Source organism: Hypanus sabinus, chromosome 7, assembly GCF_030144855.1.
Source record: "Hypanus sabinus isolate sHypSab1 chromosome 7, sHypSab1.hap1, whole genome shotgun sequence".
NCBI classification, from domain to species: Eukaryota; Metazoa; Chordata; class Chondrichthyes; order Myliobatiformes; family Dasyatidae; genus Hypanus; species Hypanus sabinus.
The window spans coordinates 19,338,409-19,356,206 of record NC_082712.1 but is presented as its reverse complement, the minus strand read 5'-3'; the positions used below and the strand labels follow the sequence as shown (position 1 = coordinate 19,356,206).

At 41.1% G+C, this 17,798-nt stretch overlaps 1 protein-coding gene across 1 annotated transcript in view; it reads right to left on the bottom strand.

The window, feature by feature from the left end:
• galntl6 (polypeptide N-acetylgalactosaminyltransferase like 6) overlaps positions 1-17,798 on the bottom strand; it is a 784,854-nt gene that overhangs the window by 4,157 nt on the left and 762,899 nt on the right. The window contains exon 11 of the mRNA XM_059974280.1: positions 16,638-16,787. Within this exon, the coding sequence (XP_059830263.1) occupies positions 16,638-16,787 (150 nt within the window). The remainder of the gene's footprint in view (positions 1-16,637; positions 16,788-17,798) is intronic.

The window sequence follows — 17,798 nt, the reverse complement described above, 5'->3', positions numbered from 1 at the left end:
CTGTGTTGTGGAGCTGTAGCACTGTCAAGCTGAGATAAGGGATAAGGTGGATCTTTAAAGATTTATGGGATTCCGATAGGAGAGGGGGATTGATGCTGAGATCATATTTTATTGAATACCAGAGTAGGATTAAGGGGCTGTATTTCTTATGTTCTGTTTGCATCTTAGATTTTATGTTTAAATCCCTTGTGTAACAAAAGAGCAGCACAGCTCAGAAACAGGCCCTTTGGCCCAACTTGTGCATGCTGAACAAGGTGGCTTCGTGAGGCAGAGCCACTTGACTTCTTTGGGCCCATCAATGTTCAAGTGTCTTTTAAATGTTATTATTGTAACTGCCTCATAGGTACACTGAGTCAGATAAATAATAACCTGCCTCAATTGTATGATGAGCGTTTGATGGCTCTGGGCCTGTAAACACTGGCGCATTGAAGAATAAAGGAGGTACTCATTGAAGCCTAATGAGTATTGAAAGGTCTAGATAGAGTAGATGTTTCAAATAATGGGAGAGTCTAGGACTAGAAGGCTGTTTATTCTCTATATCCACCACCTTCTGTGTGAACAATCTGTCCCTCCAATCCTTTTGTAATCTTTAAACTATCTGCTCTACTTGTAGACTTCCTTACACTAGGAAAAAGACTGCAGCTATCCACCTTATCTAAGGCCCTCATGATACTGTAAGCCTGTATAAAGTTGTTCTTCAGCCTCCTAAACGTCAGGAGAAATAATATCAGCCAATTCAATCTCTCCTTATGACTTACAGTAAATCCTGGTAACATTTTTGTATTTACTGTGGGGATTATGGAAATCAGAGGAGAGAAGCACTGTTGTGAAACCCATTGTTCTGTGGGTGGTGGGGAGGGGGTCATGCTGTATGCTGATTGTCCAGAATTGCTTTGTCGTGATTGGTTAGTTTAGAAACTGCAGCTGCTTTTCCCATTGGACAGCTGTCTGGTGTCCAGTTTCAAATATCCTGGGTATATAAAGCAAGTATGGGAGGTTCTTGCTCTCCCTTTGTTTAAGGTAAGCAAGGCACATGGCCTTTGGGAAGGTATGCTCTGCACATACTTTTAACTAAGTATGTTTGTTCAATGAATTGGATTGAATTGACTTTATTTCTTACATCCTTCACATCCATGAGGAGGAAAAATCTTTATGTTACATCTCCATCTGATTGAGCAAAGTACAAATTTTAGCAATTTGTAATAAATAGTATGTACAGTAAGATATACAACAGGACAGTTGATATAGCTCGAAATACAATAGTGTCAGCATGAATTAATCAGTCTAATGGCCTGGTGGAAGAAGCTGTCCTGGAGCCTGTTGGTCCTGGCTTTAATACTGCAGTACCATTTTCTGGATGGTAGCAGCTGGAACTCTTTGTAGTTGGAGTGACTCAGATCCCCAATGATCATCCGGGCCCCTTTTACACACCTATCACTGTAAACGTCCTGAATAGTGGAAAGCTCAAATCTACAGATGTGCTATCCGCACCACTCTCTGCATAGACCTGCAATATGGGGAGGTACAGTTCCCATACCAGGCAGTGATGCAGCCGGTCAGGATGCTTTCAATTGTGCCCCTGTAGAAAGTCTTTAGGATTTTGGGACTCATGCTGAACTTGTTCAACCATCTGAGCAGAAAGAGCTGCTGTTGTGCTTTTTTCATCACTCAGTAGGTATGTACACAGTGATGTGTATACCGAGGAACTTAAAGCTGTTCACCCTCTCAACTCCAGAACCATTGACATCAATAGGGGTTAGCCTGTCTCCGTTCCTTCTGTGTCCACAACCTTTGTTTATGCAACATTGAGGGAAAGGTTGTTTTCTTGACACCACTTCTTACCTGTAGGTTGCCTCGTTATTATTTGAGATAAGGCCAATGTAGTATCATCTGCAAATTTAATTAGCAGATTGGAGCTGTGAGTGGTGACACAGTCACGGGTATGCAGAGAGTAAAGGAGGGGGCTTAGGACACAGCCCTGGGGGGCTCCTGTGTTGAGGGTCAGAAGGGGCAGAGGTGAGGGAGCCCACTCTTACCATCTGCTAGTGACCTGATAGGAAGTCCAGGATCCAGATACACAAGGCAGGGTGAAGGCTCAGGTCTCTGAGCTTCTTGTCAAACCTGAAGGGAATTATGGTGTTGAATGCTGAACTGTAGTCCAAGAACAGCATTCTCACATAAGCATCCCTCTTCTCCAGATGTATAAGGATGCTGTGTAGAGCTGTGGCTATTGCGTCATCTGTAGGTGAATTGTAGGGGATCCAGTGTGGGTGGTAGCAAGCTGCAGATGTCATCCTTGACCAGCCTCTCAAAGCATTTGCTTATCATTGAGGTGAGTGTGACAGGATGCCAGTTGTTCAGACATGTTACCTTGGTCTTTTTAGGTACAGGGACAATGGTAGATGTTTTGAAGCAGGAGGGCACTCTATGCTGGGAGAGGGAGAGATTAAAAATGTTTGCAAACACACCTGCCTGTTTGTGCCGTGCACACCCTGAGTACTCGCCCTGGGATGCCAGCCGGTCCCGCAGTCTTGCAGTTACCCACTCGCTGGACACACCTATATACTTCAGCCTCAGAGATGATCAAGGTGCAGGTCGCATTGGCGGCTCTCCTCAGGGGCTTAGTGTTGGCAACATTGAACCAAGCGTAAGAAAGGTTTAGCTCATCTGATCGAGAGGCAGCGATGGTTTTCATACTTTGCCATAAGTTGTGTGTGTTGTGGGTGGACATTTGCATCTGGATCTTGTCCCTGTATTGTTGTTTCGCTGCCTTGATGACTTTGCTTAGATCATAGCTGCATTTCTTGAGTTCCCGGTGGTTACTGGTGGCGAAAGCTTTGTTTCGCATGGTGAGTGCAGCGCGCGTGGGACTGATGATCCAGGGTTTCAGGTTTGGATAGACCGAAACCAATTTTTTGGGGATAACGTCCTCAAAGCACTTCTGGATGAAGCTCGTGACCTCTTCCATGAATACATAAGCTTGTTAAACATTCAGCTATGTAGTGTCTGTAACTTGGGGAACATGAATGTTTGGTTGAATTTTTACTGCTTGTAAATAAATGATTTGTATACCTATCTGCGTTTTCTGTCTTGCCAGATCTGCCAACCTGATTCTACATTACACACATCAATATTACTAAAAGAGGTATTGATGGTCCTGGGGCATGTGAAGATGGATAATCCCTCAGGGGCTGAACAACTGTACTGTAGGGCATTGTGGGAAGCTGACAATTTGTTTGGTCCCTGCCAAAAATAGTTGTCATAGCCAAGTTAATGGAAGACTAGAGTGTGACTCATATCACGTGTTTACTTAAGAAGGACTGCAGGACAAGCCATGGATTTGGGGTAGTGATTTTGTTCAAGGGCAAAGGGATTTACTGAGTTTTCCAGAAATAGATAACCACACTTAAGAGAACTTATTCTCTCTATACCTACCCTTTTGATCTAATACAGACATACAATATCTTTGGATTCTTCTTTAACTTTTCTGCCAAAAAGATTTAATTTCCCTTTTCACCCTCCTGATTTCTTTCTCAAATATACTTCTACATCCCTTTATCAGAATCAGAATCAGAATCAGACTTTAATCGCCAAGTACCTGTGCACATACAAGGAATTTACTTCCGGCAGATGTTTTCTCTCTGCTCATAACAAAATAATGATAAATATAAATGTAAATATAGATTATACATACAAGTAGTGCAATCCAAGTAATAGTTAGCCGACAGTTAACCGGCAGTTAACTGTTCAGCAAAGTGACCGCAGCAGGGAAAAAACTTCTCCAGTGCCTATTAGTCTTAGTCTGGAGGGAACTGAAGTGCCTACCAGACAGAAGCAGTTCAAACAGTCCATGCACAGGATGGAAGGAGTCCTTTATGATGTTCCCCGCCCTCTTCTTCAACCTGGAAGAGTACAGGTCCACAATAGAGGGCAGGGAGGCTCCAATGATGCGCTCGGCAGTCCTCACTGTGCGCTCTAGTCTGTTTCTATCCTGCTTGGTGAATATTCCTCAAGGGATTTGCTTGTTCCCAGCTGCCTATACCTGACATATACCTATACAATCGAGAAAGATCACCAATGCCTGAAATTTCTGAGGATGCTGAAGCGAGCTGGACTATGTACGTCAATTCTTACGCCCTTCTACAGATGTACAGTAGATGCATCCTAACCTTCTGCATTACTGCATGGTATGGAAACTGCACTGCGGCAGACAGGAAGGCTCTATAATGAGTAGTCAAAACTCCTCAACACTTCACTGTAACCAGCCAACCCGTCATCAAGGACATATATTCAGAAAGGTGTCAGTAATCTTATGAAGGATCCCACCCACCTGCTCATGGACTGTTTGCCACACTCCCATCAGGGAGGAGGCTATGCAGCATTCTTGCAAGGATCACCAGACTCAGAAACAGGTACCTTCCCCAAGCAGTAAGGCTGATCAACACCTCCACCCAATAAGCTCCCCAGCCACCACTACTTTATCATTTCCTGTCAGTCACCTTATAACCATATAACAATCACAGCACAGAAACAGGCCATCTCGGCCCTCCTAGTCTGTGCCGAACTCTTAATCTCACCTAGTCCCACCTACCCGCACTCAGCCCATAACCCTCCACTTCTTTCCTGTCCATATACCTATCCAATTTTACCTTAAATGACACAACTGAACTGGCCTCTACTACTACTACTACAGGAAGCTCATTCCACACAGCTATCACTCTCTGAGTAAAGAAATACCCCCTCGTGTTTCCCTTAAACTTCTGCCCCCTAACTCTCAAATCATGTCCTCTCGTTTGAATCTCCCCTACTCTCAATGGAAACAGCCTATTCACGTCAACTCTATCTATCCCTCTCAAAATTTTAAATACCTCGATCAAATCCCCCCTCAACCTTCTACGCTCCAATGAATAGAGACCTAACTTGTTCAACCTTTCTCTGTAACTTGTGCTGAAACCCAGGTAACATCCTAGTAAATCGTCTCTGCACTCTCTCTAATTTATTGATATCTTTCCTATAATTCGGTGACCAGAACTGTACACAATATTCCAAATTTGGTCTTACCAATGCCTTGTACAATTTTAATTTTATGTATGGACACTCCTGTGTCTAGCACCACTTTATGGACCTACAATCAGTCTATATGTATATAAGCTATCTTATGTATTTATATTGATAGAACACAGTATTAAAAATACTTTTTCTTATTGTGTTTATTTTGTGCTGCATCAGATCTGGAGCAATAATTATTTTGTTCTCCTTTACACTTGAGTACTGGAAGTGACATTAAACAATCTTGAATCTTGAACATTTTCCTGCTCAGAGCCACAATGCCCCTTGTCAAGCACATTTGCTAATCCTGCCAACCAGCCCTTCACTCTAACAGGACCTTTGGCCCTGAAGTCTTCCTACCTCACTTTCGTTTTCTGGATGTATCTTTACATTCCAGCATCCCCTCTCAATCGGCCTTTGAGAATTGTTATCTAATGTCATCAAAATTAGGATTGCCCCAAATCTAAGATTTTAACGAATGGACCATTTCTTTCTTTTTGCATAACTATTTAAAAATGAGCAGAGTAATTGTCACTGGTCCCAAAGAACTCTCCTGCTTGCCCAGCCTTATTTCCCAAGAGGAGGTCAAATGTTGCTCCTCTATTTACATAGGGCTTGAGAAAACTGTCCTGGACAAATTCTGGCCCACCTAATGCCTTAGAGCTATGTCTGTCGCAGGCAATGTTAGGCACGTTAAAAGCACCTACTGCTACCTTCCTATTATTCCTACAGCCATCTGCAACCCCTCTACATACATAGAGTAAGATTTCATTCCTTGACTTTCTGGCTCAGAAATAAGAGTGTGCCATGGTATCATCATAATTCATGGCATAACAGGTGGTCAATTAATTACTATCTCATGCTCGCTGAGTTTTTGAGAGTGGTTCATCTTTTCAGCTCTCCCTCCATTGCTTTGCAGGTTGCCTAGCCTCAGATATGGACATCTTTTTCATATTGAGTTCCAGACCTCACTATTCTTTGGAGTGAAAAATGTTTTTATTTAATTCATCCTCCATTAAACCTGATGTCTTAATTTCAAATCCTATTGCTATTAACCTCTTATGAGAGACTAAACATACAATACTATAAAAGCAGGTAAGTTCAATAGATATGTGCTGGAGTTATATGATATACTGATTATGTTGTAATTTAGTGTTCGACTCCGATAGGCTGTTAAAGGTCAATTATAGTGGTGTGTCTAAAGTCACATCCAAACTACATGATACAATATCTCAGGAAGGCAGCAACCATATTCAGAGACCCCCATCTGGATCCCTTCCAACGATTTGGGCCATTCCCTTTGCATGGTGCTATGATCAGGCAGGGGGCACAGAAGCCTTAAGACCCACACTTCAAGGATCAACATGGACTATTTCCCTCTCTCAGCTTGCACTAGTATCTTTACACTTATTTTGTTATCTTGCACTCATATAAGTAATGTATAATTTATAGTTAGCTAAGATTATGTTAACTAATGTTTGTCCTCATCTTGTACTGTACTGTGCTGTTGCATAAAGCTAATTTTCATGGCATTTATACCCTGAGTATTTATGCCGATGACAACAATAAACTTAATGTTGGACCTGAACCAAATGGATGTCAGAGTTTCTTCCTTAAAGAACATTGGTGAACTAATAGCTTTTACAACAATCCAGTTGTATTGTGGTGACCGTTAATGAGACTTAGAATTTTGATTAATTCCAGATTCATGTTTTTACTTGAATTTAAACTCTGAAGCTGCCATGGTGAGATTTCAATTCAAATGTCCACATCAATGTTCTGGAGATCTGGCTGCTGGTACTGTAACTTAATCATTACACATACATTGCGGTAAATATCTGGCAAGTCTTTCTCATCTGCCTCCATTGCTATAACCTTGTGATTCAGAGTTATATCAACTGCTATTTTGACATCTGTCATCCTTGAGCCAGGAGTCACCTCGTAAAGAGGGACATTGTGAAAAGAATTCCTCCTGACACATCCTAAGCATTCCAGAGTAGTGACTGACCATAACTCCATGTAAAGCTAAAATGAGTAGATTTATTTAACATCTGAATGCTGGAGTACATGTATAAAAGTTGAAAGGTGGAAAAGGTTAAATTTATTTTACATGGAGTCGCAGATTGGAAGAAGATAAGATCATAGCATTCAAGAGGCTTTTATGTAGATACATGAATATGTAGGAAATGAAAAGCTATGGATCATGTGCTGGCAGAAGAGATTAAGTTTTATTTGGCATTGTGTTTGGCACAGACATTGTTATTCCTGTGCTATTCGGTTCTGTTTCATCAATTAAGATAAAATGTGTTAGAAGTACGTATATCCAACTCATCATTTTAACTGAGACTATTGCACTAACTTTAAATTCCTTAGTGTTATCATTTCAAAAGATCTATCTTGGGATGGGCCCAGCACGTAAATGCCATTATGAAGAAAGCACAACAGTACCTCTACTCCCTTAGAAGTTTGCGAAGATTCAGCATGACATCTAAACCTTTGATAAGCTTCTATAGATGTGTGGTGGATAGTACATTGACTGGTTGCATCATGGTATGGAAATACCATTGCCCTTAAGTGGAAAATCCTACAGAAAATAGAGGATATGGTTGGGGTAAAGCTCTCCCCACCACTGAGCACATCTACAAGGAGTGCTGTTACAGGAAAACACCATCCATCATCGTGGACCTTCACCACTCAGGCCATGTTCTCTTCTAACTGTTGCCATCAGGAAGAAGGTACAGGAGCCTCAGGACCCACACCACCAGGTTCAGGAACATTTATTACCCCTCAACCATCAGGCTTTTGAACCAAGCAACGCACATAAATACTGGAGGAACTCAGCAGTTGTCTTTGCCCGAAACGCTGACTGTTCTCTTTTCCATAGATGCTGCCTGGCATGCTGAGTTCCTTTAGCATTTTGTGTTGCTTGGATTTCCAGCGTCTGCAGATTTCCCCTTGTTTAGGCTTTTGAATCAGTGGGGATAGCTTCACTCAACTTCACTCACACCATCACTGAACCATTCCCACAACCTATGGATTCACTTTCAAGGATTCTTCATCTCAGGTTCTCAATATTTATTGCTTATTCTTTTATTATTATTACTTTTTTTTGTCTTTTGTATTTGCACAGTTTGTTGTCTTTGCACATCGGTTGTTTGTCCATCCTGTTGGGTGTGGTCTTTCATTCATTCTATTGTTTCTTGGATTTACTGAGCAGACTCAAAGAAAATGAATCTCAGGGTTGTATGTATATGGTGACATTTATATACATTGATAATAAATTTACTTTGAACTTTATCAACTTAGAGTTAACTATTTTAGAACGTGGGTGAGATTGCTGCTGTATTAGAAGTCAAACGTATTGCATTGGATTAGTCCTCTGAAAAATGGCTCTCTGATAATTATTACTCTACCTTTTGGCTTGTTGTAAAAACCATTTGCTTTAATGACAATCATATTGATTCTGGACCACAATTTACTTCGGGTACAGTACTGTGCAAAAAGTCTTGGGCACATACAGTATATATAGCTAGGGAACCTAAAACTTTTGCACAGTACTGAAGTAATTTTATGTATTGTACTGCTGCCATGATAAAAAAAGAAACAAATTTCATGACATGTATGAGTGATGATAAACCTGATTTTGATATGGGTCTCTATTGAGTACTGAGAGTGGGAAGGGGGCAGGGAGAGGAAAGGGAGTGGGAAGCAATAGAGAGACTTTTTGTAATGATCAATAAACCAATTGTTTGGAATCAAATGATCTTGCCTGGTGTCTCAGGGCTTGACGGGTCTGCACACGTGACAACTCCCTCCCTCCAGCACTCTTCTTCCGCTTGTCCCACACTCCTCCTGACGTGCTCCACTTTCACAATTTCTAATATCATTTGTTCCCGCCTGTTTAACAAACTCACTCTCTGTTTTACATTGACAAATACAGTACTGTGCTGAAGTCTTAGGCATCCTCACTATATATATGTGCCTAAGACTTTTGCACAGTTCTGTATTTAACTAGACTTGTAACCTAGAACACTGGACTAAAAATCTAGAAGCCTGAATTCAATTTCCATTATACAAAATGGAAGAGAAATCAGAAAGCGGAACACTTTGCGCAGATGTAACATCATTTCATTGGCCAGAGTGTTCGCTGAGATTGTTGTTGTCCCTTAATTACCATTCATAAAACTGTTTATGGTGGATTTATGCATCTGCAAAATTACCAAATTATATGTAACAAATTATGGGAGCATGCAGCACCAAAACAGGCCATTTGGCTCATAATGCCTGTACCAGTTTGTTCAAAGAGCTGTTTAATCAGCTGTAAGTCAGGTATTTCATTTCTCGATGATTGCAATGTATTTGTAATGCATCATTTGTAATTCATTGTTGGCTTCATCACAATGCAGACCCTTCGGCCTATAATGTTGTCTCAACCTTTTGACTTACCTTTCCCTCCCATAAAGCCCTCAGTTTTTCTTTCATTAAGGACCCTCGGCATCTAGGACTGGCCATCTTCTTATTACTTCCATCAGGGAGGAGATACAGGAGCCTGAAGACCCATACTCAATGATTCAGGAAAAGCTTCTTCCCCTAGCCATCAGATTTCTGAATGGACAATGAACCCATGAACACTACCTCATTATTCAAGGCTATTCATTTATTTCTTTGTAACAATAGTAAATTTTATCCCTTCCACTGCCACAAAATAACATTTCATGACAAACAACAACACACACAAAATGCTGGTGGAACACAGCAGGTCAGGCAGCATCTATAGGGAGAAGCACTGTCGACGTTTCGGGTCGAGTCCTTTTGCCCTGACGAAGGGTCTCGGCCTGAAACGTCGACAGTGCTTCTCCCTATAGATGCTGCCTGGCCTGCTGTGTTCCACCAGCATTTTGTGTGTGTTGTTATTTCATGACAAACATCAGTGATAATAAACCTGACTCTGACTCTGCTCCTAATGGATTCTCCATATTCTCACTTGGTGGTTCCATGGCACGGTACAATTCTGCCCTCTTGTAATCAGTGAGATACAATTACATGTTTACTTTCATTTGCTCTGGTTTATTTGAGAGAGCTAGTTGAATAAAAATATGAATAGGTAGGTGATATGATTAAAAAGTTCAGAATTAATCCATTCTCAGGCTAGTGGACAGTGAAACAACTTTCACGTTGTTTTCACATTTCAATCCTGAATAAGAGAGAACAGTGTAGCACAGGTCAACCCCTTCAGCCATGATGCCTGTGCCAATTTAAGCTGCAGATCTGCCTGTATGTCATCTATATTTCTCAGTTCCCTTCCTGTTCATATCCCTATCAAAATGCCCTTTCAATTTTGCTATCATATCTGCTTCCATTCCTTCCTCTGGCATTGAGTACCACTACTGTCTAAAATCAATAACTTACCACATAAGCCTCCTTCAAACTTTTTCCCCCTCACCTTAAACCTATGCCTTCTAGTATTTGCATCTGCGCAAAAAGACTCTATCTACCCTGTCTTTTCCTTTCTTAATTTTATATATACTTCTATAAAGTTGCCCCTCACCCTCTGATACTCTAGAGAAAACAATCCAAATTTATTCTAACTTGCCTTATTGCTAATACAGTACTATCCATTGCTGGGAAAATCCTGGTGAATCCCCTTGACACATTCTCCAAAGAAAATTAAGGCCATTCAGCCCATCAAATTTATTTTGACTTTCACAGAGCCATTCCATTCCCCTGTTTACTTCTCTGCAACAGAACCTCTTTTGCACGCCCAGTACCACCTTCCAATTCTCCTGTCACCTACCTACACAAAGAGCAATTTCTAGTGGCCTACAACCAGCATGTCTTTGGGATGTGGGAGGAAACTTGAATTTCCAGGGGAAATCCAGGTGGTTATAGGGAGAAAGTGCAAAACTCTATACTTGATGGCACTGCAGGACAAAACTGGGCCAAGTTCCTGGAGTTCTGAGGCAGCTGCATTTCTTGCAGTGGCACTGCGCTGATGATCTTTTTTATGCACCCTTTTAACTTTAATTCAGCTGTGGAAAGCACTTGTATTAAATTGCAGTATAATTTAAATTGAACTGTACTAGCTGGGACACACTTATAACTCAGATGTCAGGTTAATGAGACAGTTGGAGTATTGCCAGCATTGCCGAGCTTTCAGAATGACACTATTGTGGCTGGCTGCATGATCCATGGGCAATGGCAGGTGAAAACTGCGCACATACGTGAAAAAGAATGATCTAGTGCTTTCACATTAACTCAGCGCTGACTCAAGAGTAGCTCACAGCCAAAGGCACCACTAAGATATGCACTTTAGATTTCCTGAGGGTGGTGGTGAGGAACACCCAGTGAAAATAAAAAAATGATTAAAGTTAAAACGGATATTGCTTAAGTCTATCTGTCTATCTATCTGTGCCTGTCAGTCTGTCTATCTACATCTAGAGATAGAGCATGTTAATAGGCTTTTCAGCCCAATGAGCCCACATCACCCAGTTACAGCCACGTGACCAATTAATCTACCAGCCCATACATCTTTGGACTATGGGAGGAAACTGGAGCATCAAAAGAACACCCACATGGTCAAAGGGAGAATATACAAACTCCTTACAGGCATTTGAACCTGGGTCGTTGGTGCTAGGCTAATCACTGCGCTACTGCACTCTTTAAGACGTTCTTCTTGTGATGTGGTGATGCTGAGAAAGACAGCACCTATTGCCATTCCCTGCTTGCCCAGGGAATATAGTAGTGACAGCAGAAGAGACTGAGTAAGCACTCGTAAATGCCATTGCAGTCTTATGGCAAACATAGTGCTGTTAATGAAAACGCTATGATTTTATCATTGTTGCAATGCAACATAGAACATAGAAATCTACAGCACATTACAGGCCCTTCAGCCCACAATGTTGTGCTGATCATGTAACCTACTCTAGAGACTGTCTAGAATTTCTCTAGCGCCTAGCCCTCTATTTTTCTAATCTCCGTGTAGCAATCTTAAAGAGGCTCCTAAAAGACACTATTGTATCCATACAATAGTGTGTCAACACTGCTGACATATTTCCTTGTTACTTTGGTAATCCATGGGTGACCAATTCTGATCCAACGCAATGGCTTGCTGGTATACCTGGAGACCAATTCAGAATTAATCTCATTGTTATGGGTCAGGAAACCTGTATCGGGAATGAGCCCAATTAACCTGCTAACCAGTATGTCTTTGAAATGTGGGAGGAAGCCCACGTAGTCTCTGGGAGAACAGGCTTGACCTACTTACTACCTTATCCTTCAAATACTGCTTCAGAGGATAATATGTTGCTTGCCAGCCTACAGTGGCAATGGTCCAAGATGTCCTATTTCCCTCAATGTGCCAACCAAAACCATTTGGCACAGCATCAAGTCTAAGAAGAGACGTGTGCTGAACTAAAGTAAGAGAGGCAAAAGAAGAGGATGAGGAAAGACAGACAGGAAAAAGAACAGACCCCAGATGTTCTAAATATGTGAAGAATAAAAGTGAGTCATTCTGAAACATCAACTGTCCATTGTTGATTTAGTAGATCAGATATATGCTGCCTGACCTGCCGATTTCCTTCTGCTGTTTATCTTTTGCTCCAGATTATAACACCTGCAGTCTCTTGTTGAATGGAGATGTGAAGGGCTGCAGATGCTTGAATCTGGAGGAGAAAAAAACAGCTGGAGTAACTGGTCAAGCAGCATCTGAGAGGGGAAGACAGATGAATGCAGATTTGATATTGGGTCTGGATCTATTGAGCCAATGGAGATTTACTAAGCAAAGTCATGGAGTCATTGGATGATACAGCACAGAAACAGTCTCTTTGTCCCATCCAGTCTGTGCCAAACTATTAGTCTTCCAAGTCCTATTGACCTGCACCCAGACTGTAGCCCTCCATAAGATCTGGTTTTCAACATTACTAGTAGAAGCTCTTTCAATAGAAGGCTTCTGTTTCTGTCTTCTCTCTAAGATGTCCATTAGAGTAGGGCTTCCTAACCTGGAGTCCATGGATCCATTGGTTAATGGTAGGGGTTCATGGCATAAAAAAGGTTGGGAACCATAAGACATTGAGACATAGGAGCAGAATTAGGCTATTCAACCCATTGAGCCTGCTTGGCCATACCCTTTCATGCTGAGACCAGTCAGGAAACTACCAACCTCTGCGTTAAATATACCCACAGTCTTGGCCTCCACCACAGTCTGTGGCAAAGCATTCACTATTCTCTGGCTAAAAAAATTCCTCCTTAGCTCTATTAGAAAAGATTGCCCCTCAGTTTTGAGGCTGTGTCCTCTAGTTTTGAATACTCCATCATAGGAAACGTCCTTTCCACATCCACCCTATCCCTTCCAACATTTGGTAGGTTCCAATGAGATCCCCATGCATTCTTCTAAATTTCAGTGAGTCCAGGCCCAAAGCTACCAAGCATTCCTCATATATTAATCCCTTTGTTCCTGGAATCACCCTCATGAACCTTCCTGAACTCTCTCCAATGACAATACATCCTTTCGGAGATAAGGGGCCCGAAACTGTTGACAATACTCTAAGTGCAGCCTGACTAGTGTTTTATAAAGGCTCAATGTTATCTCCTTGCTTTTATATTCTGTTTCCCTTGAAATAAATGCCAACAACGTATTTGCCTTCTTTACCACAGATTCAACCTGTAAATTAACGTTCTGGGAGTCTTACATGATGTTTGGACCTTCTCCCCATTTAGATAATAGTCCACCCTATTGTTCTTTTTACCAAAATGCATACATTTCCCAACACTATACTCCATCTGCCACTTTTTTGCCTATTCTTCCAATGTGTCTAAGTCCTGTTGCAATTGCATTGCTTCCTCAGCACTACCTGCCCCACCACCTATCTTTCATCATCCACAAACTTTGTCACAAAGTTATCAGTTCCATTATCCAAATCATTGACAAACAATATAAAAGGTAGTAGTCCCAATACTGACCCCTGAGGAAGACCACTGGTCACTGGCAGCCAACCAGAAAAGGCCCTCTTTATTCCCAGTTTCTGCCTCTTGCCTGTCAGCCATTCATCTATCCATGTCAGTACCTTTCCATTACACCATCAAATTTTATATTGTTAAGCAGCCTCATATGTGGCACTAAGTACCCTGAAAGCCTATCCGTAATAATAGACTCCAACACTTTCCCAACCACTGAGGTTAGGCTAACTGGCCTATAATGGCCTTTCTTTTGCTACCCTCCCTTCTTAAAAAGTGGAGTGACATTTGCAATCTTCCCGTCCTCTAGGACCATGCCAGAGTCAAGTGATTCTTGAAAGATCATGACCTTTACGTAGTTAAACCATTTTCCCCAGTATGAATCAAATTGTTCCAGCCTATGATTAACAGATGCTGTTATATTCTCCATTTTGTAAATGTCCATTGTAATTTCCATCCATGCATTTAAAGTTGGGCTCTCCTGTGATAACCATTTCCTAGCAAGAGTCTTTTTACCAGCCACCAACAGTATATTTATTAAATATTTATCTTATTTCAACCATTCTTGAGTTATATATCCAAAATATATGGTCTTACTCTCTAAGGGTATTTCGCATTTAAAGATGTCTTATAGGGCATTGTGTATCCCCCTCCAATAGTCTTTGATAACAGGGCAGTCCCAAAAAATATACAAATCAATGAATATGTTGTAAAAAAACGATCACTCCCTACTTGTACATAGTTTTTTCCTTTTGTTTGTTTTTTCTCTCCACTCTTTTCATAAGTGTATACCTCAGATAAATACTATGTGGAGATTTGTGACATATATGACTATATGATATATGTGTACAATGTCTGAAATACATCTTACAGAAATGTTTGTTTGATGATGAACTTCAATAAAAAAAATTACAAGAAAAAAAGAAATATCATGACCAATGCATCTGTTATCTCTAGCAACCTCTGCCAGGACTCTGGGACATAGTCTATCTGGTCCAGGTGACTTAGCCACCTTAAGAGCTTTGAGCTTGTCTAGCACATTTTCCTTTATAATAGCAATGGCACTCACTCCTGCTCCCTGACAATCAGGAACATGTGGCAAACTGCTAATGTCTTCCGCAGTGAAGACTTAAGCAAAGTACTCATCAAGTTTATCTGCCATTTCTTTGTCTCCTATCACAACCTCACCAGCATCATTTTCCATAGGCCAATATCAACTCTCACCTCCCTTTTACTCTTAATATAACTGAAAAAACTTTTAGTATCCTGCTTTATACTATTGCTTAGTTTGCCCTCATATTTTATCTTTTCCCTTCTTATAGCATTTTTAGTTGCCTTTTGTTGGAGTTTAAAAGCATCCCAATCATCCAACTTCCCATTCACTTTGCTACCTTATATGCCCTTTCTCTGGCTTTTCTGTAGTCCTTAACTTCCTTTGTCAGCCAGTTTCCTACCCCTGCCAGTTGAGAACAATTCTATATCTATTCTGTGCCTTGGAAACTATTCCCAGAAACTTCAGCCATCTCTGCTCTGCCGTCATCCCCGCCAGTATCCTCCTCCAATCTACTTGGGCAAACTCCTCTCTCACGCCTCTGCAATTCCCTTTATTCCATTGTGATACTGATACATATGAGTTATGCTTCTCCCTCTCAAATTGCAGTCTGAATTCAATCATATTATGATCACTGCCTCCTAAGGGTTCCTTTACATTAAGCTCCCTAATAAGATCAGGGTTATTACACAACAGCCAGTCTAAGATAGCCTTTCCCCTAGTAGGCCCAAGCACAAGCTGCTCTAAAAAGCCATCTTGTGGGCATTCAACAAACTCCCTCTGCTGCGATCCAACACCAACCTGATTTTCCCAATCACCTTGCATATTGAAGCCCTCCAGTACAATTCAGACATTACCCTTATTACATGCCTTTTCCAGCTCCCTTTACAATCCCAATCCTACATCTTGGATAGTATTTGGAGGTCTATATATGATTCCCATAATTATTTTTTTACCTTTGAAGTTTCTTAACTCCACCCACAAAGATTCATCATTCTCCAACCCTATGTCACCTCTTTCTAAAGATGTAATTCCATCTCTTACCAACACAGCCACACCAACTGCCTGTCCTTTCAATACAAAGTATATCCTTTGATATTAAGCTCCCAACTATGACCTTTTCTCAGCCACGACTCAGTGATGCCCACAACGAAATACTGACCAACCTCTAATTGCTCCATGCATTCGTTCACCTTATTCCGTATGCTACATGCTTGTAACTGCAGCACCTTCAGCACAGTCATGTTACACCCATCATCTACTTGTAAACCTGCTGGCTCAACCTCAGCTCTATCACGCTGGTTTTTATCATATTAGTTTAAATGACTCCCAAAAACTCTAGTAAACCTGCCCACAAGAATATTGGTCCCTCTCAGATTCAGCCCCTGTCTTAGAGTCAACGTTTGACTGAATACCTCATTTTCTCTCAGTGTCAGATTGTGTTTATAATTGCAACCATAAGGTTTAGTGATTTATTTGTCTCATAGACACTATTGGAATCCAAAGTTGGAATCAATGCTGCCATGGAAAATAACAGGGAGTGATCCAATGCCCTCAACCATTTCAACACAAGGATGTTATTTACCTTCCGATAACGCCAGTGTTGGTTGCCCTTCATACCATGGCAGTCATACAGAGTGACAGGGCTGCTGTGGGAGACAGCATCAAAACAGAACTTCCTGGTGTGAAGTGGCTCTCCAGGCCGAATGTCCTCTCGCCAACCAAAGGTGAATATCTGAAGTCAGAAGAGATTACGTTAGAACAATGAGTTTGGGATAATCTGCTCCTGCTTCTGGCCGCTTAGGAAATCAAAAGTGAAAAAAAAGTTAATTCACCTGATGGCCAATGTGTCAGGAAGTAACTTGTATTCTTATTGCAGTTTCAGTGTATGGAAACATCTCAAGGCATTTTGCAAGACCTTTATCAAGGAAAATTTGACACTATGTCCAAAAGTGTTATTAGAATATGCATTAAAAGGCACCTTAGTGGAAAAACTAGTTTCCTCCATTATCCAGAACATAATGGTGCAATTCTACACTGCCTTCAGAGAGCGTATCCCCACATTAGCCATTACTGTCTGCTTTGCTGTGGCACCCTCTCACAATAGATAAGAAAATGCAACGGACTGTCAGGTCAGCAGAAAAGGCCATTGGCTGCAGTCTACCATCACCTGGGAACATATATGTATCCAGGGCAAAGAAGCAGGCAGGAAAAATCATTGTGGACACCATCCACCCTGCAAACTGCCTTTTCCAAAAGTTACTTTCTGGGAAATGCTACAGGGCTATTACAAGAAAAACTTCATGCCATCTGAAAAAATTTCTTCCCCCAGGCAGTTAAACTGATCACCTATTCTAATTAGCTTCCCATCCCCTCTCTTTATTATTTCAGTCACTGCACTCTAAACACTGTAAACCACTTTTTATAATGCTGGTTACATTGTAAATACATGCTGGTATTTATGTATTTATGCACATTTTATTCCATATCCATATTCTAACTTTAATTTTATATAATTCTGTTGTGGTTTTATTTTACTGCACTTCGTACCAACACATTACAGTAACTTCCTAATACATGTAAATGTAACTGGTTGATCCTTGATCCTTGACACGGAGCTGTTGCCATGGAACTATTTCAGGAAGGTCTTCTAGAGCCTAGGATCTTAATTGTGTGGCAACCAATGATGGAGAGTTTGAATTTAGGACTGAAAACGAGACTGGAATTGGGAGAATATAAATGTTGA